The sequence below is a fragment of the Pyrgilauda ruficollis genome, unplaced genomic scaffold, assembly GCF_017590135.1.
Source record: "Pyrgilauda ruficollis isolate IOZ18807 unplaced genomic scaffold, ASM1759013v1 scaffold78, whole genome shotgun sequence".
Lineage (NCBI taxonomy): Eukaryota > Metazoa > Chordata > Aves > Passeriformes > Passeridae > Pyrgilauda > Pyrgilauda ruficollis.
In genome coordinates this window covers 1,242,363-1,269,793 of record NW_024529710.1, presented here as the reverse complement: position 1 = coordinate 1,269,793, position 27,431 = coordinate 1,242,363, and the positions used below count along the sequence as shown (strand labels likewise).

General features: G+C 37.1%; 1 protein-coding gene across 1 annotated transcript in view; it reads right to left on the bottom strand.

The window, feature by feature from the left end:
- The window catches only part of ROR2 (receptor tyrosine kinase like orphan receptor 2), a 143,717-nt gene that overhangs the window by 39,855 nt on the left and 76,431 nt on the right, over nt 1-27,431 (bottom strand). The window contains exon 2 of the mRNA XM_041486762.1: nt 4,246-4,323. Within this exon, the coding sequence (XP_041342696.1) occupies nt 4,246-4,323 (78 nt within the window). The remainder of the gene's footprint in view (nt 1-4,245; nt 4,324-27,431) is intronic.

Genomic DNA, 27,431 nt, shown 5'->3' with positions numbered 1-27,431 from the left:
ATTTACACATAGACTAAGTGTCAGTATCGATGATACTACACTGAGAGTCACATCTTTCTGTATCTCTGAGATAATGACATTCTGAGATAATCATCCACTCTGGCTCCTATCCAAGTGAATTCACATTTCTTTCTGCACTGTACAAGAAACACAAGCACTGAATATCCAGTTTTGGAGAAAAAGAAAGTTAAATTTGATTCATAAATGGCTAGCTACATGAAGATTCAACAGTCTTTTCAGAGCAAGTAGTAATAATTGTACATATATATTTATATTTTATCACTTTTTAGAATACTTATTTCTCCATAAGATATATATATATTTATTTAACTGACTTTATGCAACAGCCAAAAAAGCCCATAAAGCAATCTGTTTGGTACTACAGAACACATCACAGTTTACAAGAGTCTCAGCTTGAGATACTCAGAATTTAGAATCGCCTGTTCAAAAAAAAGGGCAAATATCTTTCTTTTCTGCATAACTGCATACATTTAAACCATTTTCAGATTCATGGAATAAAAAATTTCCAATGTTTAAAACCCCCATGAAAATATGTATATTAAGATTTGTGTAAAAAGCAATGTGGGATTTTTTTTCCCTAAACTATCTTACTTTTTCTTTTTTTAATGCCTTCCCAGATTTTTTTCATTTGTGTCTTCAAATAATCATTTTTTCTTAGGTACAAAGGAAAGAGCATGATCTTTCACACCACAACTCTTTCAAATGGCAAATTTCTGCTCTGGCATTTTAAGACTAATATAAACTTATATCCAACACAAAAGGGATTGGGGACAATATTTTGAGTAATTAAACTAGTGATATTTCCATCATAAGCAAAGTCATATTTTCCCACAATAAGACATAATTTTTCACCTAGGATGCATACTTTGGCTTATGGAATGCTGAGGAAGACACGATTGTTCCAAAACTTCCTGTGTTATTAACATGGTACTAAGCATAAAGTGTTCACAAAATTGACAGGTAATCTATAAAGAATATCCAAGAGATAGGGAGTTTCCTATGCTTATAAAAGAACTGAAGACAGTAATAAGAGAAAATGCATGTGAAAGTTGCTGAAATGCAAATTATGTCTTTCTAGAGGTGTGTATGACAACATTGAGCTTAGGGGACATCAGCTGCACCGCAGCATCTTGGCAGGTGGTGGGAATCCAGTAAAGTGACTCCTTCCACATGTAAATCAGAATTCCAAATAAACTGAGAAACATCAGCCTGCTAAGGAGGGTAGACTGAAGCCTAAGACTCACGATTACTTGCACAGAACATTTTCCTAAACAGAAACCAGTCTCCCCAGTTCTTCATCCTCTGTTTTATTTAATCCTGATATGAAGATGAGTGATTTACAATTTATTTTGAGTCACATTAGAAAATGGAAGGGATGTTGGCAGACCTCCCAAAATACACATGAATGGCTAAGGAAACTACACTATTATATACTGCCACATAATATTTCAGATGAAATGAGACCTTTACAGCCTAATTTAATCCAATTTGCATCTCATCCTTCATCCTATTTTTTTATCTCAATGTACAAAAATCCATCCAGAAACATGTAAAATAAGTTGATTTGGTTCACGTTTTCCTGAAATGTCCTGAGGAACAAGGAACGAACAACTGCCAATCTAGGAATGAAGCAGAATTAGCTTTGAAACACTGTCACAATGTGCACATTGTGCTCTCCTCTGAAATCAGTGGGTTTTAGGACCCAGTGAGAGTATGTTAGATTGTTTGTGCAAAGGAGAAAGACACCAAGTGAGGCTTACTTGAATATAAAACTGGGGAAACTATCGACCTCACGAAGACTGACTGGACTGAGAGGAGACGGACTGTGCTCGAATGTTTTACTTTTATTCCAAAGCAGACCTAAGTTCTTGTACAGAAAACGCTCACTGCTCTGCACTGGTTTTCAGTGAAACGTTGCTCAGACACAGTGCTTTTTAATCATTCAGGTGCTCATTTAAAGGAAACAAGGGAAAATAAATTCTCCTCAAAGGCCTAGCCAAGCTATTGTCCCCTCTCATCAACTATCAGAAGGCTAGCTTCACTTGTGGGAAGAGACTTGCAACGTTTTTATTACAATAAAATATTAACAATATTGTTTTTATTAAAAATACCTTCCTTAAACTGGTTTTGTCATTGGAGACAGAATCATTTCTCAGGACTTCCGGAAGATTCTAGAGAAGAGGATGACTAATACATTTGGTACTTTTAAAGTGGCTTTTAATTTGGGTATTATTAAAGCTGGTTATTTATCTCCATGCCTGTTTTGGGTCGATTCAAAAACAAGAAAAATTTTTAAAATGGGAGGTTGCAAGCAAAGCAAAATAACTAAAGATTTCTGAAGGAAGGAAGAAGGTTGATGTGATGGAAGGGCTTAAGAACTGTTTCTAATGATCTCAACAGTATGCCCAAACTTTGAAGTAGAAGTGTCCAGTGGTTTTTTGTAACAAAACCTGATACCTTACTATGACACAGAAACACCTGAGATAACATTCCAAAAAGTTTTGCTTCTATGGAGAATTTTGTGCCCACATTAAAAAAAAAAAAGGGAGCAAATGAGGCCATTTCCAAGCTAGGTATGCTGGAAACTAACAGCTGATTTTATACCAGTGAATAACTTAAGAACCCGGGGCTCTTTTTCTTCTTCCTTATTATTTTTCTGAAGGAAATATACAGTTCTTAAGGTGTAGAAATGTTTGAGATGTGATTAATTACTTCCTCAGACAGATATTGCCTGTGGCTCTGCAAAGGAAGGAAGGAAGTAACTGGAACTCCTTTTTCAGCAAGAAATTAACCAAGCACTGGCACATGAAAAAAAAAAATTAAAAAAAAAAAACAAAAACAAAAAAAACCCCCCAAAAAAAAAACCCACCTCTTTTATGTCTGTAGCCTTAAAAGCTCAAACATAACAAAAGAGAGAAGTGGGACCAACTTGCCAGGCAAACAAGCCTATCAGATACAGTTAAAAATTAAACATGGCCCTTTTTCATCAAAAGTAGTGTGTACTTCAGTGTGAATAAAACAACTGGTAGTAATACAGCGCTACTGACAGGAATTACTACTACACTTTTTTTTTTTCCCAGAATAAATGTCAAATTCTAAACTTCTAAAATATTTCACCAGTTTCAGAAAGTAGCAAAGAGTTGAGAAATGGAGTATACTATGTCTTCTTTCCAAATAGGAGGGACTTAGTCCCATGCTTAGTCCCATGTAGTTACATATGCAAACAGGAAAACATCTTTGTTTTACTGACTTCTGGACATAATTTGAAGGAAGATTACATAAAAAACCTCATAATATGCACAGTTGGGATAAGAAATGTAACTAATATTTAGGAAGACAATAAGGATTCGATAACCTTGGATATCTATGAGAAGAGAAACTATATCCAAAGTATCCCCAAAATTCACGTTCCTCTGAAAGACAAACTGCAAGAACATCTGGTCAATACCACAGCTCTGTAGACTTCAACATGTGCTCATTAATGAAGCTGACATTATTATCTGACACTTCTCTTTAGCATAAGAGTTGACCACAGCAATGCATCCATAAAAAGATAAATTGAGTACACAGTTGAAAAAAATATTTTTCTTCAGGTAGAATGTCCTGCTTTAGAAAGCTGCACAAAATTGCAATTGGAAGCACAATTTGCAGTAAATATGTGCATCTTCAGATCCAAGAATAGCATTTGTATCTATAGTTTTAAGTGGTAAAGCATCACAAAATTTATGTTAACTAATAAATTACTAGAAATCCTGACACTACAGTCACTTTGAAAAGTCAAAGCATTAATGCTCAGAGCTGCTTAAAAAGTATGTATTCTTGTGTTGTAATGGGCTAGATTTAATTTCCTCAAACTAAAGACACCTATACTTAACATTTACCTGGAGATACTAAATGTGGCACTGTACAAAGTTAAATCAATTGCATGGCAACAATTTGAAATAAAATATGCTAGGAAGGTAATAACAGCACACTGTGTTTGGATCAAACATCTAACCTCTCCTTGCGGGGGGACTCATGCTTCAAAATTCATTTTTATAGACTCCTTTAACCTTGCTATCCCTGCTTGGAATCAGAAGTGGTAATTCATGAAAGGAAGGCTGCCTTCCTTACAGACTCATATAAATAGACAAATATAGGGAACATACCATAACAGGATTTTGCTGGTCCTTTCTGAAGAATGTTTATACTTAAGCAGAGTGATGAAATTACAATTAATTTTACCTTTAGGTGTTGGAATTGGTCTCTCAAGTCCATCCATATGACCTAAGGGGTCATTTGAATCTGGAATTTCCATTTCACCTACAAAGAAAAGAAGATTTTGTTGAATTGAGGTAGTGAGCTAATCTTTCTGTTAAACAGCATTAGAACAGTGAGTTCAGCACATTCTCTCAGTCCACGTTCTGCCTCCAGAGTTGCACATGGGAAACACAGCACACAGGAAACACATATTGACAAGGTCAGGATTTATCCATTGCGGATTAGAAAATGCTACAATAACTACTCTGTGGATTACCTGGTGTTTGGCAAAAAAGAAAGAAATAAAAACTACATTCCAGTTTTTAGTAGATAAAGTCCACGCATTTTTACAAAGAATGCAAACATTTCTTGGAAGCAATGGCTTAACAAATTAAAAAGTACCTGAGCTTTACTGATAGCCTCAGTTACAAAATGACATAAACTTGCTTTTAAACTTACACTGTAGTAATTCAGAATCCATCTCCAGAGGTCAGACTCATCATTAATACTGACTTTCTCATCCTACTCTCAGCCTCATCCCTAAAAGGTGTCTTTAAAAATGAAATTATAATAACTGTTTTCCAAGGATTTCAAAGTGTGAGGAAATGGACAGACATCTTCTGTATGCGCTCCTTTTTTTCTGTCAAATATATCAGTACAAGCTAGCACACTGCAGACAGTACTTTAAAGTTCCTTTGCATTTGCAAGTCTTGCAAAACTCCAACCATTATATATCACCTGTGTTCTCCCTTTTAAAAATATTAGGTAAGGAACAGAACTGAAGTTCTAACTCAGATAAAAGTATAGATGTGATTTAACTAAAATAACTTCTAAAATGAATGTTTTAAAATATTTTCTAATTTATATCCAGTCATCCAAATTCTTTACATCCCTAGCATATCAGAAAGATATGTAAATCTAAGGTCATCAAGATCTGAAGTGAAAGATCTGGGATTCATTGTAGGTCTGTTAGGAGTGCTCATGGTATTGTTTTAGGTGAAATGAAGCTAGAGAAAAGACTCTCCTCCTTCCTGTTGTCCCCATTAACCTTTCTTCAAACTACAACACCACTCTGAATGTAAGTAAAATATAAATAACCTTATCCCTACTTTTCACCATATTATGAAAGAAGAAAATAACTGAGACACTTTTTTGTTTGTTTGTTTATTCTTTCACCCATTGTTTGAGAAGAGATTCAGCTAACTTGCCTTTAACTTTATCAGGTAAAACACAGAAATCAGAGACATTCTCTACAGCAGGCTGGGTCTGAAAGTATTTCTTTCATCACAGTACTGTCACTTGTCACTACTTCATCTCTCCCTTTATTTCCCATTGCTCAAGGTTCTTTGCCTGGCAATAGTACAGATTCCACTTGATTTGTGTGCTCATTCTCAGACACCACAATTAGAGTGATGGTGAAGATGGTGTCATACCCCTGGTAACACAATCTTTCAATTTGGAACAGCTAAGGCTTGGGCAGACATCCTCCATCTTCTGCCACTCCCAGCACTGGCCAGTGGAAATCATAGATAAAATTCACCTGCAGACTAGAAGGAGAAATGGAGATGGGTGGCCAAGCTGGCTACTGCCAACCTTGCCATTGCAAATCCCAACATGGTGTGTCTTTGTACCCCTGCAGGCATGGTATAGACTTAGCACCTGGCTTTTAGCTGTACAGAACTTTTGCTGATCTTTTTGATTCAGGGTGAAGTGGTGAATGCATGACAGGCATATTCTGTCAAATTTCAGCGGAGATACATCACATCTTGCTCTTACCAAGGGGCAGCAAGACAAGTTCACCTCTATCCCTTGCTCTTGCTTGAGCTTCTCTGTGTAACACAAGGGTTTAGAAGGCAGCAGCATTTACTGGCCACAAGGAAGAAAAATCCAAGATGAGACAGCCAGAGCAGAAAGAAGAGTAGGAAAACTGGTCAGTTTTTTAGTCCACAAGTACCTCTTCATATCTTATTCTGGTGATCATAATCACCAGTATTCACAGAGTAGAACATTACTGCAAAACTGTTCTTAAGGTTATTTGATTGTTTAACACTCAGCTATCCAGACTCCAGGTTGCCTGAGATCTGAGTGGTACTTTTGGTTTAATACCACATCTTCAACTTTAAAATAGCTGTTTCCATTTCTTCAGTAATCTCACGGACTCACAACAGAAAAAGACATTAGAAGTTCAGATTAATGAGCACAGAAATGTTTTCCTCTCTCATCTCTCCTCCCCAGGCCCATATCTCTTAATCTTTTAAGTTTTTTAGAACAAAGGTGGAAAGAAACAAAAGCATTTGCTGTTTTGAAAAAATTCCAGTAATAGTTTTATGTGATTTACTCTTGTACTTGATAAGCTTCTGTCTGGAAAAAACATCAGTCTTCATATGTGCTTGACCAGAGAACAATTACAAACCATAGATGCCATCCATCATCAAAATCTCCAGAACTAAGCAAAGTTAAAATAAAATCCTTTGCATTCTTTGCAAATCATAAATACAAATCAGATCTGTCACTTAAACTTGCTTTTATGAAAGAAACATGTATAATTTCTGTAAACTTTAAAATTCCACTTCAACAACATTTACGATGAATTCCAAGCTTTAATTGTAAAGTTTCTCTACCACAAAAGAACACAAAGTTTATTATCAATTTGAAAAATTAAGTTTTTAACACTATAAAGACAACCAGAAAGTCACTATAACAAAATAAAATCTTTTATCTCTTGTACTAAACAGAATTTAAATATTCTGAAGTCAAGAACCTAGAGCTGCGTACTCATCTTGAATATTATTTTCTTTTTATTATTTTCACTGCTTTCTGGTTTTGCACTAATAACACAGTATGTTTTTCCTGCCAGGAGTGAATTCATGGTGTTTACCTCAACACCTAGCAATTTTTGGTTTTTTGGTTTTTTTCTTCCCAATTTTCCTCACTATAGTACACATGGACCCTGATCATGTCCTATCACCAATTCTCTGCAGTCTTATTCTTGTTTGAAGATGCCTACACAACTATGCTCCTGTCTACTCCTGATTTTTAACTCCTTTTACTCTCTTTGTTTAATCAGTATTTAGATAAGGGTATCTCATTTTGCTTTTTTCTTCCTGCTTCTGGTATCTTCTCCTAGAAGATTATTCATGTACTGTTGCACTCCCTGAAGGGGAAAAAGTCCATGAAGTAATTTAAGGTGCCCAATTTTCTCTGTCAGTTTTCATCAGTAAAAAACTAGTACTAGGAAAAACATAATTGTTCATTAAACTGGTGTTAGATGTCACAAAGATATCAGACAATCACATCATTTTTTATATCTATAACAAATGCAGCATTGTCATACAACACTAAGAAAAGAGGTAGACTTGCAAAACACAAAACCGGAAGAACTGCAGCAATCCATTATACAGTTGTTATTAAAAACTGGTAAGAAAATAAATGCTGAATAATTGAACCTTATATGTGGGTCTTACCAACTCACTCTGGCAGTAAGTATGCTCTCATTGTGTGCTGTTGAGGCTCTCTTACTTCAAAAAGGGTACAGAACAGTTGGAAGAGTTTCAGGGGAGTGAGAATATTTACTCATAAACCAGTTTTTGTACTGCTGCTAGGATTTGTTGCTCTGAGCAGGAGATGGCTGAGTTCAATGACCATAAAGCTCTATGGAGTCATAAGAGTCTACAGAGTGGATGGACTCTCTTGGTAAAAATGGCAGTACTATAAAAAATAGCAACAATCAACTTCAAAACAAAGATAAAACAAGGTAAAGTTTTCTCAGAGGAGATGTAATTAGACTGAGTGCAGAGTTCAGATGACCTACAGGTAAGACCGGACAAGTTCAGTGAGACCTCTCTCACAGAAATCCTCTGTGGGCATATTGAAGTCCCTGAGTTAAAAATGGCTGGAGGCTGGGTAAATACCCAGCATAGAGTAGTGCTATGTACTTAGATGTCTTCTTACACTTATTTCAGCATTACCTTTTTTGCTGCCATCAGAGCCAAGACACAGCACTGCACAGATCTCTCATCTGCTCCTGTGTGGTTATTCTCACACTTCTCACTAGCATATGTTCTCTCCACAGACATTAAGTGTATTACGCTTTATTTCTGAAGATGCACTTCTTTAATTTATGTTTGCAGTGGGAGTGCAAGGTAGAAGAGATCATGAGTGCCCTGTTCTCCTTCCACATTGCACAACCAGACAAGTCTTCAACACAAACAGAACTCAGCCTGAATGCCAATGGCCAGATGTCCCACTTGCCAGATACTAAGGAATATCTTTATAATTCTCTTTTCAGGGAACACACAATCAAGTACAATGCAGATGCTATAAAAAGTAACTCTTTTAAACTGCTCACACACACAAAAATGATTTCTTAACTTTTCAAGGCAGTAAAGCAAATAATTTCAACTTATGGAAAATCCCACTCCAAAAGAAACCTCATATTTAAAATAATATAATAATCTATATTTTTATGTAAAAAATGCATTCAATTCCTTTGACTTACATAGTGAACTGTAGCAAGGAAACAGGTAATACAGAAAATTATTTTCCTACTTGTATATAAACAACTATCACTTATTTTTGATTTCATTTGTTCTGAAAATATGAGGACAACTTTCTTACTGCCAAGATTCAACACAGGCAGGACCACTGCTCCATTTTATGCACCAATGACCAACAAAATACAGAAGCAAATATCCAGTGTTATTGGGGCAGGAAGGCTCTTTTACACTTTTCAAAACTAAGTTGCCCAGCTGATCATAGTATCAACTCACAGGACACACACCACTCATCATAAAATAATTGATTTTTTTTTTTCCTCTGAAATGGTTATGACTTCACAAATCATTCACTACTTGAGCAGTAAGAGAAATAAACAGACTCCAAAATGCTCATGGCCATAAGCAGACATCAAAACAGCACATTAATCTTCATCAAAAAGCCGGTCTCAAGGAGGGGGTTACCATAATTGATACCAGGAACAAAACAAGGCCTCAGCCTCACACAGAAAGAGAAAAACAGTATTCAGGTATTTTCAAACAGAGTGGGCCTGACTGATTTAGAGCAGTTAAGGGCTGGCTGATGCAATACGATGCAATGTTATTAACTGTCTTTCATTATTTGTAGAGCACAGATGAGATCTTAAAATATGAGAAATCGCACTAACATTTCCTAGTATTTATTAAAAAGGGTAAAAAAAGGTGTGCCAGAGAATTATAGAGCTATCAGCTTAACTTCAATTCCTGGAAAAATAATGGACCTAAATTATTTTTAAGCAGAGAGATGAGTAATAACTAAAATAGAAGCCAACATAACTTGGCTGACACTGATTAGAATCAGACGTAGTCAACAATCACAAAGTACTGCAAACAAGGCAGACTTCACACATAAAAAGCAGTAATCTTCCCCATTTACTCAAAGCCAGTAAGTCCCTAGACTATTTTCTTCAATTTTCTGTGTTCCATTTCAAGATAGATGAGCGTAAAAATAAAATACAATGACTAGCACTATGAAGATAGTCTACAAAATGTGACTAAGAAAACCAAAAACATAATGATCACTAAGCCTGCTTGATCTGAAGAAGATTAGCTATGGACTGAAAACAAGTATTCTTCAAACACAGAGATCTCAGTAGATGAAATTTTCTAGTGTGGCAGATTTGGCAACTGTCTAATGCATATGATACTGCTCAGGTAATAGAACACTTCTTCTCCCAGATGAAACAGGACTTCTTAAGATCTTTTCCAATCTTATGATTCTATGAATGAACCATCCCTGTACCATTGTATTTTAAATCCCAAAGCTTACAAATAAATCCTTCAACACTAAAAATTGCACAGCCCTACAATTAGCAAAACTGCAGATTTTTGTTCCGACATTTCTTCCACTCATCAATAATCCTGTTTCTGTAGCTGAAATTATTTTCAGATTTAAACATCAATATGCAACCTTTGCTTCCTGTGGCTGTAACCTTTTACTTGAGTTCTAACTTTCTTCCAATAACACAAAACTCCCAAACTGTCTCTCTTCAGCCTAATACCTTCTAATATTCTGTTCTTTTCTTCATAAAACTTTGTTGACCTTCTGTCAATTACTAGCCTCTGGAGCTCCCAAACAAAGGGCCCACTGTACCCTTTGATTCAGCTGCCAATCTGATTACTTTGGCTGGGGGAGGCAGGCTGCTTGGGTTGCTGAATCAGGGTCTTTCATTGAAATTTCTCTTTTCCAACATCTGCAGCCCCTGGCAACCAATTGCAGAGTGGGCTTGGCAGACCTGTAAAGGGTGGTGAATAGGCTACAAAAGATGCAGTTTGTAGCACAAAATCAGTGCACCCCTTTCATAGTGATGGCAGATTAGAACCTTCACAGCACACGTTTCTTAACTGCTGCAGCTTCACATAAAAAAAAAAAACCCGGAAAGTGGGGGAAATAACCTTCACTTTCTCTTGCAGTTGCTCCACTGAGACAACGGTGAAGTCTGCAAAACAGTCACTTCTTAGCTGGTTATCAGGTCACAAAGCATACTGTTCATAGGTTAGCATGTTAACTAATTAAATGTGTGCTTTGGCCATCCAAAACTCTTCCACGTTACTTTCAGCTAAATTCATAGTAATAAAACATTCTCACCACGACACTATTAGAAAGGGAGTAACATCTTCTAAGCCTGCTCTAATATCAAAATAACATTTTAAAAAGTATATTTAAAGTAAAGGCAACAGCAGCCTAAAAATCATAGAACCTTCAGAAAGCTGGTATATAACACAGACAAGAAACCTTTTAAAAAGGCCATGGTTGACTTATACAGAATACATTCCCACAATTCATAAGCATTCCCTGTTAAAGAAAACATCTTCTTTCATTAGCATGGATTTTCCCCTCTATAAGTTTTTTTCTATTTTACCTAATAGCTATGTTGAAATGTTTTCATTTCAGTAAGTATGAGGAAAAACATTATATTGCAAAGTGTGGGAAGTACGTTACAGGACAAAGGCAGACACAAGGTTTATGATCTGTAGCAATAAAAAAGAGTATCATTATTTGGATGGAAAACAGAGCAATTTCAAATACAATTTTCAAAACCCATAGACATTAAATCACTTTCATTCTGCACAGTGAAGACTCATTTCTCAAGCACATGTTAAGAGAGATTCAAAATCTTGTGTTTTGTCACTTAAATGCATAAAGAAGGAATCTGCATATCGGATTAATCTCTGCTGCTGTGAATGTTTGTTCACAGATTGATCCAAGACAGACTAGTAGTCTGTTTCAGAACACTTGTTGTTAAGTGCACGATGAAAAAACCACTTCATAAATTTCACAATGTTCCTGCAGGAACTTCTTCATTTAATTAAGTAATCCTTATTAGCCTACCAATAAAACCACTCTAAAACACAGTAAAAAAGTGCACTTGGTCATCAGCACAGAACTATAGAGAAGGACTAATTCTTGATTTTCACACAGAGCTGCAATGAACCCCCAAACCAGAAAAAAGTATACTGAAGGTGCAGTTTATCTTCTTAATCATCAGCCAGGCGCCTTAGCAAGTAAGATGAAGTCAGTGTGAGAAGAAAGAAATCAGATCAGTCATTTAAAATATTATTAACAGAGATTCAAATGCAGACTTCAATGGATACCTTGATTTATTTTAACACCTCATACTGTTAAAGCATATTTTACATTAACCACACAGCTGCATTTTCAACTGCACTGTCAATCTTTATCCTTTCATTTCACAACTTTCATCATAGAGCTTAGCTATTAAATAACTTAGATTCTTCCTCCTGCAGCTCCTATTTGCCACTTAAAATGAGAGTTCAGAAACACTAGTGAGACAAACCAGAGATAAAGATTTGTTCTGATTTCAGCCACAGAAGGAGCCTCATTAACAGCTGTCAAAACATTACAGTGAAACAGACAGAACCCATGGAAAAGAAGATACTCATTTCAAGTCAATATTTTCAGTGTACAGCTAAGTTTTGAAGATGTACAGAACTTTAGATTACAAATTATTCTATTAATTCACAGCCAAAACACTCTGATAAAGTTACAATAAATTCCAGGTCCTCTTATTTTATAATGTAAAGTGGAGAACATTTAACAGAATACAGCCTACATGATGAAGGAATATCCAAATCCTATTTTCAATTCTCAGCGCTTCCTGCAAAGTCCTGGCCAAGTCACCTTAGGCCAGATTAGTAAAGAATTTTATGCCAAAAGATGCAGACAGATGTCTACTAGGTTTTCAAAAGCATGTGGGCACCTGAATCTCATGTCTGCAGTAAATATCCCTTAATCTTTTGTACCTCAGTTGCCCAGAGGCTGAGAGGGGAAAAGGTTAGCTCCCTGATGTGGTTCCCAGTGCAGCTGCATGTGTTTCAGTCAGCACAAAGAAAGGAGAAGCATGGAACCAAGAAACTAAGACAGAGAAAAGCAGGAAGCGAGTTTTTTTGAAGACTGCTGTGATTTATACCACTACATCTCACGACAGAATTTCAGACAAATCTGTGACAGAGGAACTCCACAGTCTCCCAGAACCCTAGTTTTGCAAGAAAATCAAAACATAAAGCACTATTTGAAAACAAATTAAAATAATAAAACTGTTCTGAGAGTTTAATAAGTAAGAATTGACTCCATTATATTTACACTGAAAAACACCTGAGGTTTTTAAAGCCACGAATGGATTTCAATGTAATTTCTAATTTAGCAGAAATGCAACTAAGTCTACTAGTCTACAAACACAGCCTTTCTGTACACTTGTATGCTAAACACTCAGAGACAATATACCAGGGAGCATACAAAAGCTTGGAATCATAGGAAAAAAAACCCCAAAAGTAATTATGGATTTCATAATGAGTGGTATTTGTTGCTAGTGCATTATGCTTTGGGGGAAAAAAAAAAGAGTAAAGCAATTGTGGGTACATTCCAAAGCTCTTCACCACCTCAGTTGTAAAGTCACAGTTTAAACACAACCAGTAGAGGCTCTGAACACACCTGCAGTAGCTCAAAGAACACCAAGCAACATGATAATTATCCATGGCATTATTACATGATTGATTATTTTACTGCTTCTGGCTGTGAAAACAAAATAATCTCAACCAAAAGGTTGAAAATAATCATGATTTATGAGTATAACACTCCATCAACTGGGATAAACAATGATTTTCACAGTGCTCTTTTTTTCCTGAAAGAAAAAAAAAAAGGAGTAGAATCCAAAAATGCCAGTCCTGTCTGCAGCCTTAGGCCAAAATATTTAACACTTCAGTTCAGGAAAACACCCCAAGTCAGAAAAACACTTGAAAATGGGCTTATTTCTAAGCACCCTCTTAAATTCTTTCCTATATTTGAAACAAAGCAACAATAATAATCTCCCTCAGCCATAAAGGCAAAATAAAAACAGCACAGATCACAATTGAGTGATCCTTCCTACAAACCTTCCTACAGGTTGTTTAATTTCCATTCTGTAATTGTACTTCAAAAGCAGGAATTGCAGCATCAGTCTTTGATGGACTTAGGTGTAACCTCCTAGCCACTCTCCTCTCTGGAAAATAGTGAGAGCAAATAGCCTGTTCATATTAATCAGAGCACTTTTCATATTATTTATGCTAAGTATTATAAACATCTCCCTGACCAAAAGGATACCATGAAAATCAAAGAATAATTAATACTCAAACACTAGGAGCTGACACTAATTTGAGAAACCAGGGCACCTAAGCATAACATTTGGGTTATCAATACTTTAAGAAACCAAGGCTGGCAAGTGGGCCAATGATAGGGCCTTATTCATCCTTCAATAAAATCATTACATAGATGGTCATGCTCTCTTCTACCACCAGCTATCACAAATAGATGTCCATGGTCTTTCTATTACAAAGCATCAATAATTTTTAAAAGACCCCAATAGACAGAATACTATACTGGCTATCTGAAGCTTTACCTAATCACTTGGGATTCATCTGCCTAAGTCAGAGCAGAATGGCTAGAATTAACATCAAATACTGTGTTCAGAGAGAAGGAGCTGATCACAGGTAAAGTTTACTTCTTACTCTTGGTTTGGATCATGACCAGTAAAAAAAAAGTTAATTCTACCAGATTCAATTGTTAGAGAGGGCAAACTTCTCTTCCTCCGAAAGTATTTTGGTTTTTAGATCAAGAGTTTAAAATTCACAATTTTCCACTGGAAGTTCTCTTCATAATGTGTAATTAGCTATGGTCTGTATACGTAGAAAATATTAACTCCTCTCCCCCAATAAAAGTACAGCTCTGATGGCCACAGAGTAAGTATGGAGAGAGAACGTTGACATGCAGGTCACAAGAGAGCACTCCCAGCACTTCTGACCAGATCAAGTATTGCTGTGTGCACACGTGCATGTGCATGTGGGAATATTTGCCTCTGTGACTAGAAAAGGGAAGCAAAAGATAATAAAGTGTGCCAGGGTGTAAAAGAAACTAACACCTGATCTATACTTTAGCCATTGAAAAATGCAAAACAGTTATTCTAATTGTAAGCTTTAAGATATTTGTTTAGTAGGCATTTCTGCATTTCCCAGTATGGGGTTATTTATTTAAATAACACTACTAGTAAAGTTTAAGTAATACTTATATGTCTTCATTTGAGAGTAGATATCTAAAACACAGATTATTTCTGTTGACAGGTTTTGTCCAGTCCACATTGGAAATATCTTCTTCCTACTGCATGTTTGACTTTTTGGATTACAACTGAATGCATACAGTGAAGTCATAATACTTGTCTGCTCTGAAACAAACTCCCATTTCTCTTCCTGCTTTTGTTAAAAGTACCTTTTCTTCCACAGAGGAATGAAAAAAGCTCAGATGCTAGATGGACTTTGATATGGTTCCTGTTTGTTATTTAATCAACAGAGCTAAGCAACAGTCTTCTGGGCAAAAAGAGATGGCATATTACTTGCTTATGTTCTTCTCAAGGAAAATAATAAAACAAGAGTGGAGCCCTGAGGTGAGAAAGGGTGTGTTCAGAATGCTTCCAGATGTGGATACACACTTTTGTCAGTGAGTGGACAGTGAAAAAACTCAATGAAAACTTGGTCAGAGTCCCACAGACAATAGCCAACATGGTCATAAGGATGCACAAGAACCCCTTTCTGCTGCGCCTGCCTGAAAGCAAAGCAAGGAACAGCTTCATTAACCCTGCAGTGCAGACAGCCCAGGCATGTACCCATTAGCAAGCAAGCTCAAAGCACGTAGCAGTTTCCACCCAACTCTCTATTTCCCTATACCAGGAAGGAATTTCCTCAGCTCTCACTATCATGCTCATGACCCAGTTTATTAACTGTAACTGGTCACAAGATCAGATTTAATGATTGTACTAGTATTTTGCTTCAGCTGCAACACTCAAGGCTGCCATGCTGCCATTTTAATGCTCTGAAAGGAACACTTGGGTACAAGTGCAGTGCACTTTCAAAGTTTTATCTTCTCCATCAAAAAGCTCTGAATCTTACACCTCTAAACTCTTATTCTGCAACCTACAATGTCTGTCACCTTTTTGTTACTCTGACAGCAGGACTGACATTGGTTTTTGTTCACCACATGGTCAGCCTTGCTTCTATGTCATCAAAAATACTGTGGCTGTAAAACACATGTTTTCATGACATGCAAGTGAGAAGGAATTTTACATTCCAAGGTTAACTCACAGCCCAATGTCGTAACCTCTAATTCATACCTACACATTGAACAAAACTTGTCAGAAAGTCACATACAACCACAATGAAATTTCATTAGATATGTTTTCAGAAATGCACTCACTTGAAATGATAGCCTCTTATTTTGAATAAATGCAACAAAAAGCTCACATGTATGATCAAGCAGACATGATCATTGATGGGAGTGGAACAAGCTGTGTGGAAGCAGCAGCAGCTAGCACTGGAAAATTGGTTGGAACAACCCCTGAAGTACAAAACACACAGAAGACAACAGCAACTGCATTCAACTGCCAAATATGGTGGTCTTAATTCCTAGCACTTCTGATCCATAATGCCAATTCTAGTAAGAAGGAAAGCTGCTAGACGCAGAATATATCTGATTGCACAACAATCAAAGCAGCAATTATAACAGAGATCAACATTAAGAAATGACATGATTTTAGATACTTTGTAGGATTTTAGATTTGTAGGAATCTGAGAATTTGTTGATAATGAAACTTCAGTGAAAGCATCTCATTTTGTGCAATGTAAATGGAAGTAACATTTGCATAGCTGGCACTTACTGTCAATGTAAAGACAGAAAACTGCTAAGCTTAACAGGCAACTTCTTAAGGGCAAATGCTCTTCTTTATTCTCAATACTGGATATTTTGTCAAATACTAAGTGGGTTTTCTCTGGTTTAAAAAAAAAAAAAAAAAAAAAAAAAAGTAGCATCAAATATTTCCATCGTTCCTAGCACATTCAGGAAAAAAACACTTTCCCTGTGCTCTGTGAATTTCCCAGGTCTGGCTGGTACAGAGCCCGTCAGATAATTATCAGCTTGTTCTGCACTCCTGTGCAGGCTATGATCTGTGGTATTTGGCACAGCAGCAGATTCAGAGAGGGAACTGCCACAGAAGGAGAGGACAGAATTTTGAGCTCACCATGGACAACTGAGGGGCTCAGTCAAGACTGGGAGAAGCCAAGCTGTAGGAGAGTCAGTGGCATACCCAGTCAAGCAGGATGGAATAGAGAAACTCACAACAGTACAAGACAGCTGGCTGGCAGGATGACTTGAGACAGTGTGCATTTCTTGTCATTCATCTGACCATTTTGCTGCCCACACAAGTCAGAATTCATACAAGGTGCACAGTTGTTTCCTATCAAAAGTAGAAGACTTCCTGAAACGAAATAAGACCAGTCACCTGAGTTTAGCCTGGCAAAGGGTCAAAGCAATGGAAATAGTTATCTAATAGTTGCCTGGGGGGCTCTGCTTCATTTGTGGTAAGTAACCTTTACATGACAAAAGACTACCATAAAAATTAGCAACCACTAGCTATCTTTGCTAGCAGACACAGAGATGCCATTATTTAAGTGGTCAGAGTGATCTGTCATGTGACCTAATAGAAGGAAACTTTACTACTTGTGCATCAGTTTATGAAAACAAAGCTTTTTCTTCTCTAGTATTATCAGGCATTAATTTCTCAGCACTTACCTCTTAAAAGTGTTTTGATATTTACAGGATTTTTTTATTTTGTGAACATATACTTTCTCTTCCTCGCTCTGTGATTTGTGAGAATATACATCTTCCTACAAAAAATTCAACTACAAATAAAATTTTAAGTCTTGGTGGTGTACCTGCATTAGGTAGCAGTTACTGTGTTAACTAATTCTATGGAAGGTTATTTTTCCTGGAATATATGCATGTTCTCATGCTTTGGGAAAACATTTAGAAAATTTTGTTCACAGCAGCAAGTGAGATGCTAACCACAACCTGACCATTAGCTGTCTGGTGTGGCACTGAAGAAAAGCATCTTTGAAAAGTTTGGAGTGGTTATTTGCATGTGCTGCACTTTCTGTTGGTAGATATGAAATTAAGAATACAGAGCAAAATATCTCCTGCAGATCCTTTACTGTGTCCACTACCTACTGCCTTCCAGACTTTCTACAAAGCAGCCAACTTGAAAGAGACTGGGTGATTTACAGTCCAGCTCCATGAATGTAGATAAGATCTGGTCAAAGATCTAAAACAAAACAAAGAACTCTGTATTACTCTTGGAATGGATTCTCAAATATTTAAAACTACTGTGACCCAGAAAGCCAAACGATTGATATATTACCCTCGACCTTGTCATTCTTGGCTAGTCTGTTTTGCTCTGCTCTGTCTCTGTATTCTGCTTTGTATATATTAATCTGAAATATCTAACCTCTCTCATTTGATAAAGTAAGCACTGTAGACATAATTGGTTATTAAGTGTTCTGCCCAGTTACTTGGCTTTCTACAAGTATCTCCTGACTATGCAATACAGCAGAGACATTTTGTTAGCATCACAAGAAGAAGTCAGAAGAAAATTATAATTTCAGAAGAAAAATATAATTAGAAAAGCCTATAGCAATTCCTTGCAAGATAATAAAAGCAATACCTAAAACATATTCTCAGAATATTTCTTTTCATTTTGTATATCGATTCAATGAAATGATGAATTATTTATATTTTCTCTTACTCTGAAAAAAATGTACAGTGAGTTAATTAATTCACCAAAAAATAAAATTCTCTATATATTTATAAATATAACTATCTTGAATACTAGTAAATGCTAGTCAAACTGAAGGAAATCTTATTTATAACACAAGGTAAATGAACTCCATTTCTTGTTGTGTTTGCCTCTCTAACACAGTGGTAAACTTGAACATGTAAACTTAACATGGCAACCTAAATATAATTAATGAAAAAACCCCATGCATATAGAAGAAATAAAATGGACTGCATTACATATATGTTTCTCTCGTTTTTCTCTTGTTCTTCATGAAAATAAGCACACAACAAAACACCAACCTTCCCTGAAAAACTTGTGAAAGAATCTAAACTTGACAGCTCATGCAGAAATTAGAAAATAAGTCAGAACTGCATATCTGGCCCTGCAATTCTTGCATGTTTACAACTGCTAATAGGAGTTTGAGAAAAGAACAGTAACAGATTAAGTCCTTAATTGGCATGAAACGCTTCTCTGGGTTTCCTGGAAAAGGTCTACAAAATGGTAAAAGTAAGATTAAGTTACAATTATGAAGAAGGACATTCACAGACTGTAAAATTCAGCTTTTAAGAACACATATCCTGGCCACAGCACTGCCACTCAACTTTTGGTAGTCACAGAAGGACTGAATTAATTTACCATAATCCACTTTCCCACCCACCAATTACCACGAGACAAAGGCTACCACAAACTTTCAAGCATTTGGCTTGGCAGGAGCTTGTGAAATTACTTCATATACAAAAGAAGTAGGATACAGGCAGTATTATGTTACTGTAACAAGGCTTCTAAGCAGATTTTAAGTGACCTTATTGGCCCAAGTCATAAAATGGTAATCCTTAGTGGACTTAAAATTCATGGAGAAATTTGACATAAGCAACAGCCTCTCGCTGCTGTAGTTAGTAAAAAAAGGCTATAGCACATTCTGACTTATTGCATTCTAATGCCTTTCAATTTATTTTTTAAAAGAGATTTCTAAGAATGTTATTCTTAGAAACTCAAATAGAACTTCAGTTGAATAGCAACAAGCAAACCAATAACCAAACAGTTTCATACACACTTTGCTTTCCAAATAATGAACACAGCACTCAACACTAACCTCAAAGTGCTAGCGTATCAGCTGCAATCATAGTATCAGTCAGATCACCATAAGGTTCAATTATGTCACTTCACTGCAAGTGCATCTAATGAGGTGTATTCAGCAAAATTGTTTATTACAAGTATTATTAAAATACCTTTAGCTTTCCCACATTCCAGTGACTAAATTTTCAAAAATAAATGCTTAGGGGCAGTAATGCTTAACACAGAACAATAAAGTAAGGTGGAGCCTTTGTATTCTAGCATAGGAAGAAAGAAACAACACTGAAGAGACAGATGTGAAGAGACTGAAGAGATTCTGTGACTGGTGTCACCACCAAAATGTTGCAGCTTTTGACTTCAGTGAAATATCTCCAAAAAATTAAAGGGGTGCTTCTCTATGAAGCTGACATGGCCAACTACCCTGCTGAAGTGTCTCTATACCAATGCATGAAGCATGAGCAGCACAGGATGAGTTAGAAGTCACTGTGGTGCTCAAAAGCTCTCACCTATTTGCCATCACTGCAACTTGGTGGGACAAATGCCATGTGTGGCTCCTGAGTGCAGCTACCAATGGCTACAGGCTGTTCAGATGGGACAGGAGAGGAAGGAGGGCTGGAGGGCTTGCTCTCAACTTCAGGAGGTAGATTGAGTGTGAAGAGACATCTCAGAAGAACAGTCATGAGCAGGCTGGAAGCCCTGAAGGTAAGCATCAGAGTCCGAGGCAACAAAAGGAAACTCGTGGATAGCATCTACTACAGGCTGTCTGATCCAGGGCATTTTGTGGGTGAAGCCTTCTTTTTCAGGTTACGGGAAGCATTACGCTCGAAACTCTTGTTCTGCAAGGAGAATTCAGCCACCCTAACATTCACTGGGAAAGTAGCAAAGCAAGCTTTAGGCAATTCAGGAGCCTCCTGGATAACTACTGGAGCCAGGTAATAAAAAGCCCTGCCACAGGGGGTGTGATACTGGACCCACTAGTCACCATAATGAGCAAGCTAAGTGGGGACATAAGACTGAAGACAGCCTGGCTGCAGTGATCATGCACTGGTGGAGTTTGCAGACCCGAGAGATGTGGCAAACATCAGACAAAAAATAAAGATAGGACCCTGAACTTAGAGAAAGCAAACTTCCATCTTTTCAAGGAGATAGTCAGTAGGACCTCTGAGGAATTGCTGTTAGGAGCAAGGGAGCAGAAGAGAGCTGACAGATCTTTAAGAATGTCTTCCATAGAGTGCAAGACCTCTCAATGCCCAGATGCAGGAAATCAAGTCAGGAAGGCAAGAGACCAGCATGGCTGAGTAGGGGAGCAACTGCTGGTCAAACTAAAGGGCAGGAAGTTAATGCACAGGCAATGGAAGCATGGGCAGGGATCTGGGGATGAGCTGTCCAGTTGCATAAAGATGGAGTCAGGATGACCAAGGAAAAGCTGGAGCTAAACTTGGCAAGGTATGCAAAGAATAAAAAGAGGGGTCTCTGCAAGCCTGTGAGCCTGAAAAGGAAGGCCAGAGAAAGCAAATTCCCCCTGCTCCTCCCCAACCCTGGTAAGCAAGGCTGACAAACTGGTAACAATGGAGGAAGAGAAGGCTAAGTAAATTAACAAATTTTTTGCCTGAGTTTTCACTGGCAACATTTCTTCCCCCAACTCTTGAGATCACAGTACACAAGACAAATACTGGGGGACTAAATGTTCCTCCCACTGTACGAGAAGATCAGCTTTGTGACTGCCTATGACCAGCCTGCTTTAATTCTGTACTTTCTCTCAGTAACACAGCACACCACCTTGGTAGTTTACAATTGCTTTGTGTGACCATTTTCAGATTAAGCAACAGTAAAGGCTGTAGCCAGGTGAGGATCAGCCTCTTCTCCAAGACAAGGTACAACAGAACAAGACAACACAGCTTCAAGCTGCATGAGGGGAGCTTGAAGTTGGACATCAGGAAGAAATTCTGCACTTTCTGGGGTTTGTCAAACTATTGGAATGTGTTTTTCAGGGAGGTGGTTGAATCTATATCCCTGGAGGTGTTCATGAAATAACTGGACATGGCACTTGACAAGGTGGTGCTCAGTCGTGGGTTAGACTTGATTTTGAAGGTCTTTTCCAAGTTTAATGAGTCTATAATTCTTTCTATAGACATCTGTGTTTCTGTAAATATTATGGACAAGAGCCATAAAAAATGGACCATTCTCTGCGTATTTACAAAATTCCCAGGGGTAAGGATACATTTCACCTTGGTAGGCTCATGGTCAGTCAGTCCTCTCTCCCTTTCTGTCCAGCTTTCCCACTTTTCCTCCCCCTCTTTCTCCCTTTTTCCTCCCACCCAAGGAAAGTTCTTGATTTTTCTCATGTTTTCACTTCACCAATTTAAGTGAAAGGAATTGCATTAGCCATAGAGAAAAATATTTATATTTACTGACATAGAAAGGTTTATTCTCACTATAATCAACAAAATTCTAGGGTGTGGTTGAGCCATTTTCCACTGTGCTTCCCTTGGGCAACAGGTATGTATGTGATTATTTTAGGGTAGATGATAGAACTGGCCTGCATCCTTTTATGACATTAGATATGGGGTCTTAAAGACTCAGATCCAAAGGTCTTACATCCCTCAATTTTCAAAGCATAAGAAAAACCAAACCTGTTATATTGTGATTTAATTAGATGCGTAGGTCTGACTCTACTGGTTTTTAGAATTAATTTTAATATTACCATGCCACGAAATGAATTTCAAATAGTATTTTTTCCTCTCCTATTTTATCCAGGGAAAAGATGTTTATGACCAGACTTCTCTAAAATGTTGGCTTGTTACTAATTAAGAAGCAGAATATTGGGCTCTGTTTACACTACTGCAAAGTTTAAGGCATTTTGTGGAATTTCTTCTGCCAGATGTTGCCCTATTCAAAATTTGTACACAGCAAAAGAAACGTAACAGTCAAGTCCTGCTTTTTGGCAAAATGACAAAATAGACATACATTAAATGTCAGCTTTCTGGAGTTTACATCACTCACACCCTTCAGTCTACAAGGACCTACAAATTACAGCTGTCGAAGTTTTTGCATAACCTAAACTTTCAGCTCTAGAGAACCCTTACTTGTCTACATTTATTTATATTCTTGGTAATGGAGTGGTTCATTATTTATACTAGCTGTTTAAACAGTAACTGGGTTGTTTTAGGAATTGTGCATTTGTGCAGAGATGGGCTGTGCATTTTATGTGTCTGAAGGAAATCAAGATTCCTTGACAAAGAAAGCAGAACTAAAATTGTGCAATCATAAAAGTGAAACATTTTTCCATAAAATCTTTTGCAACAGTTTTTGCAAGGAAATAATGTACTTCTCACATCTACTAGTCACGTTTTTTGACTGCTAGGATTTAACATTTTTAAATCTATAAACAGACACTGCTACATTTTCAAGTCTCCTTTCATTTTTAGAAATGTGTAACTTTGCTCATGTATAAACAGCTCTGAAGACATGTTATGGAAGAGTTATTACCTACACACTAAACAATCTCCTAACTGAACTTAAAACTGAGACTGGTGCTCTGCAGACCTTCAAAATTAGAACGGGTGAACCTTTTCAAATAGGGAGCCTTTTGATCTTGATGATTCAAGAGTCCATAGAAGTAGAAACTCTTACATCTCTTATGTCCAACATTTTCAAGGCATGTTTCCTTCCAAAATTGACAGCATCAAGAGAATTGTTCACTATTTGTAAGCAACTGGAAACCTGAACAATGTGTGAATGAAAGATAGTATTACTTTGCAAAGACAGCATTAACATAGGTAGGAATAACCTGCATGTGCATAAATATGCACACAGTAAATATTAATTCAGAGTTTTTTTCTTTGCAGTCCCACTCCTCCAGCATCTTTTAAGCATGCACATTTTAAGACATATTCAACAACTTACAAATTTGAGTAATTTTCTGAAAACTAGCTCAAAAAATTAATAACACAGCATTCTGGATTCCACATTTCAGACCTTACATGCACTTAACAAGAAGTTAAGGGTTTCATGACAAAACACCGGTAGTGACCATGTACCTCACACAAAGGTGAGTGTTTATGACCATGGTGAGATGGGATTTTCATTTCCTTTAATGAGCCAAGACATCAGACTCGCACTCTTAACTCACACAAACACAGAACCTGCCCCTGGGACAATACGTCTGTTTCTGTGGAAGTGAGGAAAGTAGGTGTGGAGAAGAGGGCAGGAGGGGAGATGGGGACGGGGTCCTGTGTAACCAAACTAAGACAGAGATGGCTGAGCTGATCTTTGGGCCACAAAGAAGAGAAAGAAAGTACAACTGTTAAGTTTTGGATTGGGAGTTGATGGTGGCTCCCCTGGGTAGCACTGCATGCATTTCTGCTGCAGAGGCTGACACCGTCAATAGCTCTGATCAGTGCAACATACTCTTCTCCAATTTGCTCTCTCTGGAACAATGGCTCTTAAAGGCACAAAGCACAGTATATTTTTCAGAGCTGCTTGGGTTTTGAGTTTGGTGGGATGGCAGATGTGTGTTGCCTCAGCTTCCCTGTCAAAACATTTAGTACTGGCAAAGACAGTAAAGCCACATGCCAACTATATCAGAAATCATCTGTAGTCTTTAAAGGCATCTTGTTTATTCACCTGCTTCTTCATGAAGTCAACAGACACATATCAAACCCACAACACGTGTGGGCAAAGTTAAAACTCTGCCTTTCCCCGCCGAGAGGTAGAATGTGGTTTTTAGCCAAAGGATCACAAACCAGGTAAGTCTGATGGGATAGCGGAGCTTGGTTGCTGAGTGAGGAAGAACATACATGCCAGCTGTACAGTCCACATCTGGCTGAGCAACTACACTCCTTGTCCAGCAGCATGTACTGCAACTTCACTCTGGCAAACCAAACAGAGCAAAGGGCAGGAAGTCCATATGGAGATGAGTTAAAAGACAGGCAGGATGGAGGGACTGCAGGACTCAAGAAGAACAGGTTAGATGTAGTGACACAGGGGAACAAGGAAAAAAGTTCCATCAGGGAAAAACAGGAAGCCAGCTGATAAACAGACTTCTAAGCAGAACACCTATTCACATGCCTAGTATAACATAAGCTCCTTTAACCATACCACCTGAGTCTCCATTTCTCACATATCAGAGACGTGAAGGCTGAAAGTAACCCAAGTCTTGGAAAGCATTTTAGAAAATATATGAAACCACGGGTTAAAGGGAAAAATAATCTGTGGCATTTGAAATATAATCTGGAGTCACAGATAGATCTTTGAAATAGATAAGAAAGCTCTTGATGGGTAAGACATAGAAAATCAAGTGCACAACTTCTTTGCACAAAGACATTCATAATTTGAAGTGTACATTGTTTAATTTTTAAGTGCAGGCTGAAAAGATAGAATCTGCATAAACACTAACATTGAGATGGTTTCTAGAATACACTAATAGCCTAATTTACAGATGAGAATGAGAGATGTTCAGATAAAACACTTTTTAACTCCGAAAACAATTAAAGGTTGAATGGCTAATCCGCTTCCTGGAGCTTTTCAATTTCTTAATATCTGTGAAAAGCTACTAACTGAAACTCATTTGTTGCAGCTGTAAAGTGCCATTAAGCGCCAGACTGAGTCATGTCATTAACTCCTGTTTCTGAAGGAACAGCTTGCTAATTCTATAAAGTCATTCAACCTCCTGGTAGCACATGTGAGGAAACATAAGCCAACCCAGAGCTTTCCCAGCCACTCTTTCTGAGAACAGTCTTGCAGTAACAGAACGAGAATCAGGGAATGGGGAAACCACATATGGCTTTTATCTGATCTCTCAGCCTTTGTCATAAGGAAATGTAATCTGCACATAGAAGAAACCACGCTCTAGTCAAAATGCTTGTTTATGTGTCTGCCTCAGTTTTGAGCAGGGTTTTAGCTGTAATCTACAAGTTCATGAGACCTACACAAGCCAGTTAGTTCAGAATTAGAATAATGGAACTTATGCTGCTACAAAGACCGAAAACATTGTTTTGGATAAAACAGCCAGGTAGACACAACTGTTAATTATCTTGCTTATACCACGTAACCAAAATGCAAGAAGAGACCAAGGAAGACAAAAGGATTTCAAGGAAGCAGAAACTTTAAATGGCTTTTATCCTTAGCAGCCTATACTCACCTCTTAACATAGAGGAAAGATTTGTGACTGATGTAAGAAACAGGTATTTACTCTTTTTAAATCAACCAGCCCAGATCTATAAAGCTACAAATGCTGTTTATGTGTGAAAAGGACTACAAACCTTCACCATCCATTATAATAACCTTGCACTCCAGTTATTTTCTTTTGAAAAACAACTTTATAATAAGAAAACAATATATTTTAAACTCATAGCAGCATGCCTCAAAGCATCTTCTTTCATTAATACAGTTTGTCATTTTACAAAAACATATACTAAAGCTATTCTACCACAAAGCTAGAATGTAGGCCTTGAAACAGAACAATCATCATTTAAGAAAAAACATGTACATGTTTAGTGCCTCATTTCAATTCCAAATGAGGCACTAAATCAGCCAAAGCTTGTTTCTGATGGACTAGTGATAAATTATAGGATTTTCAGTAATCTTCCAATAAACAAAGTGAACACTGTTCTTCACGCAGAAACTTCTGGTTAAATCACACATGACATAGATCTGATATTCTTGCTGGAAAATATGACATTGTCTTGATTGTCAGACAGCCTTCTAGAAACACTCAATTTTCCAGTTTGCCTCTATGTAAGCACAGAGTTTAAAAGAAAAATTATGTGATAGAAGTCATAAAAATACAAAGACCCTACCATGCAATGTAGATCTTGAAAGAGCTTTCTATACTCTGGATCAAAGGAGAAAAATACTTTCATAAATATACTGTGAAGGAAGAAAGGAAGATTATATGAAGCTGGAATTATTTTACAGAAGAAAATGAAGCCTGTCGTCCTGTTCTAACAGGCTGTAAAGATGCCTAACACTAAAACTGGTGTCTCACCTGTAAGAAGTAAGAGTTCTGCATGGTATTTGGAGTGAGAGCTGCCTTGCAATAGTAAGCTCCCTAAATGTTTGGCAGGGAAACAGTACCACCTGCAGTATATGGCAAAGCTTGTTTATTTGTGTACAAGGCCAAGATCACATACTCTTTGATGAAACATGTCTATTTTAAACATGTATCTGGAGCAAAACATGGTGTATTTAGTTCTCCGTGCTTTTAAGTGAAAGTTTGCCATGGCAGGAGTCATTCACAAAATAATCTCAACTAGAACATTTATTTTATCTTTTATACAAAACAATTCTCTTGTATAAATGGCACTTTGACAGAATAAAACTACATTCCGCTCCACATCTGTCTGCTTTCAAAGTGATGAGCAGAACTATGTTTACTGAAGCAGAAAAAATCTATCATTCCTTTCTATTAAATTTATTTCCTACAAAATGGCACTTTCTCAGATCTCTGAGGGGTCTGGGCAGGTAGATTTTTTTTTTAAACAGCTGTTTTTCAGATCTTCAGATTTAAAAACATTTTGTTTTCAAACACCCTATTTCTACTTAAAATATTTTATTCTATGCAAAGCAGTAACATAGTAAAACCAATTAATTTATGCTACAAAAATATTCAGTAGTATTTAATAGTTCAAGAAAAAAAAGAACTCTGAAGAAACAGAAGCCAAAGACAAAGGAATTGGAGCTAGCATAAGCTGAAATGCTAAAACAGCTTTTGACAGAAACAGACTATTCTACAGGTGCATTGTGTGGTTTTGCTTCATTCCAAATTTCAGCTACTTCATTGAAAGCTGAAAAACCAACTGGGATTTTGAAAGCCAGGAAACCTTATTTTTCTCTTACAATTCATGAATAAAAATGAGGTGAGCGGCTGAGATCCAGATTTAAAATCTCAAAGTCCATGGTAACGAGTAAC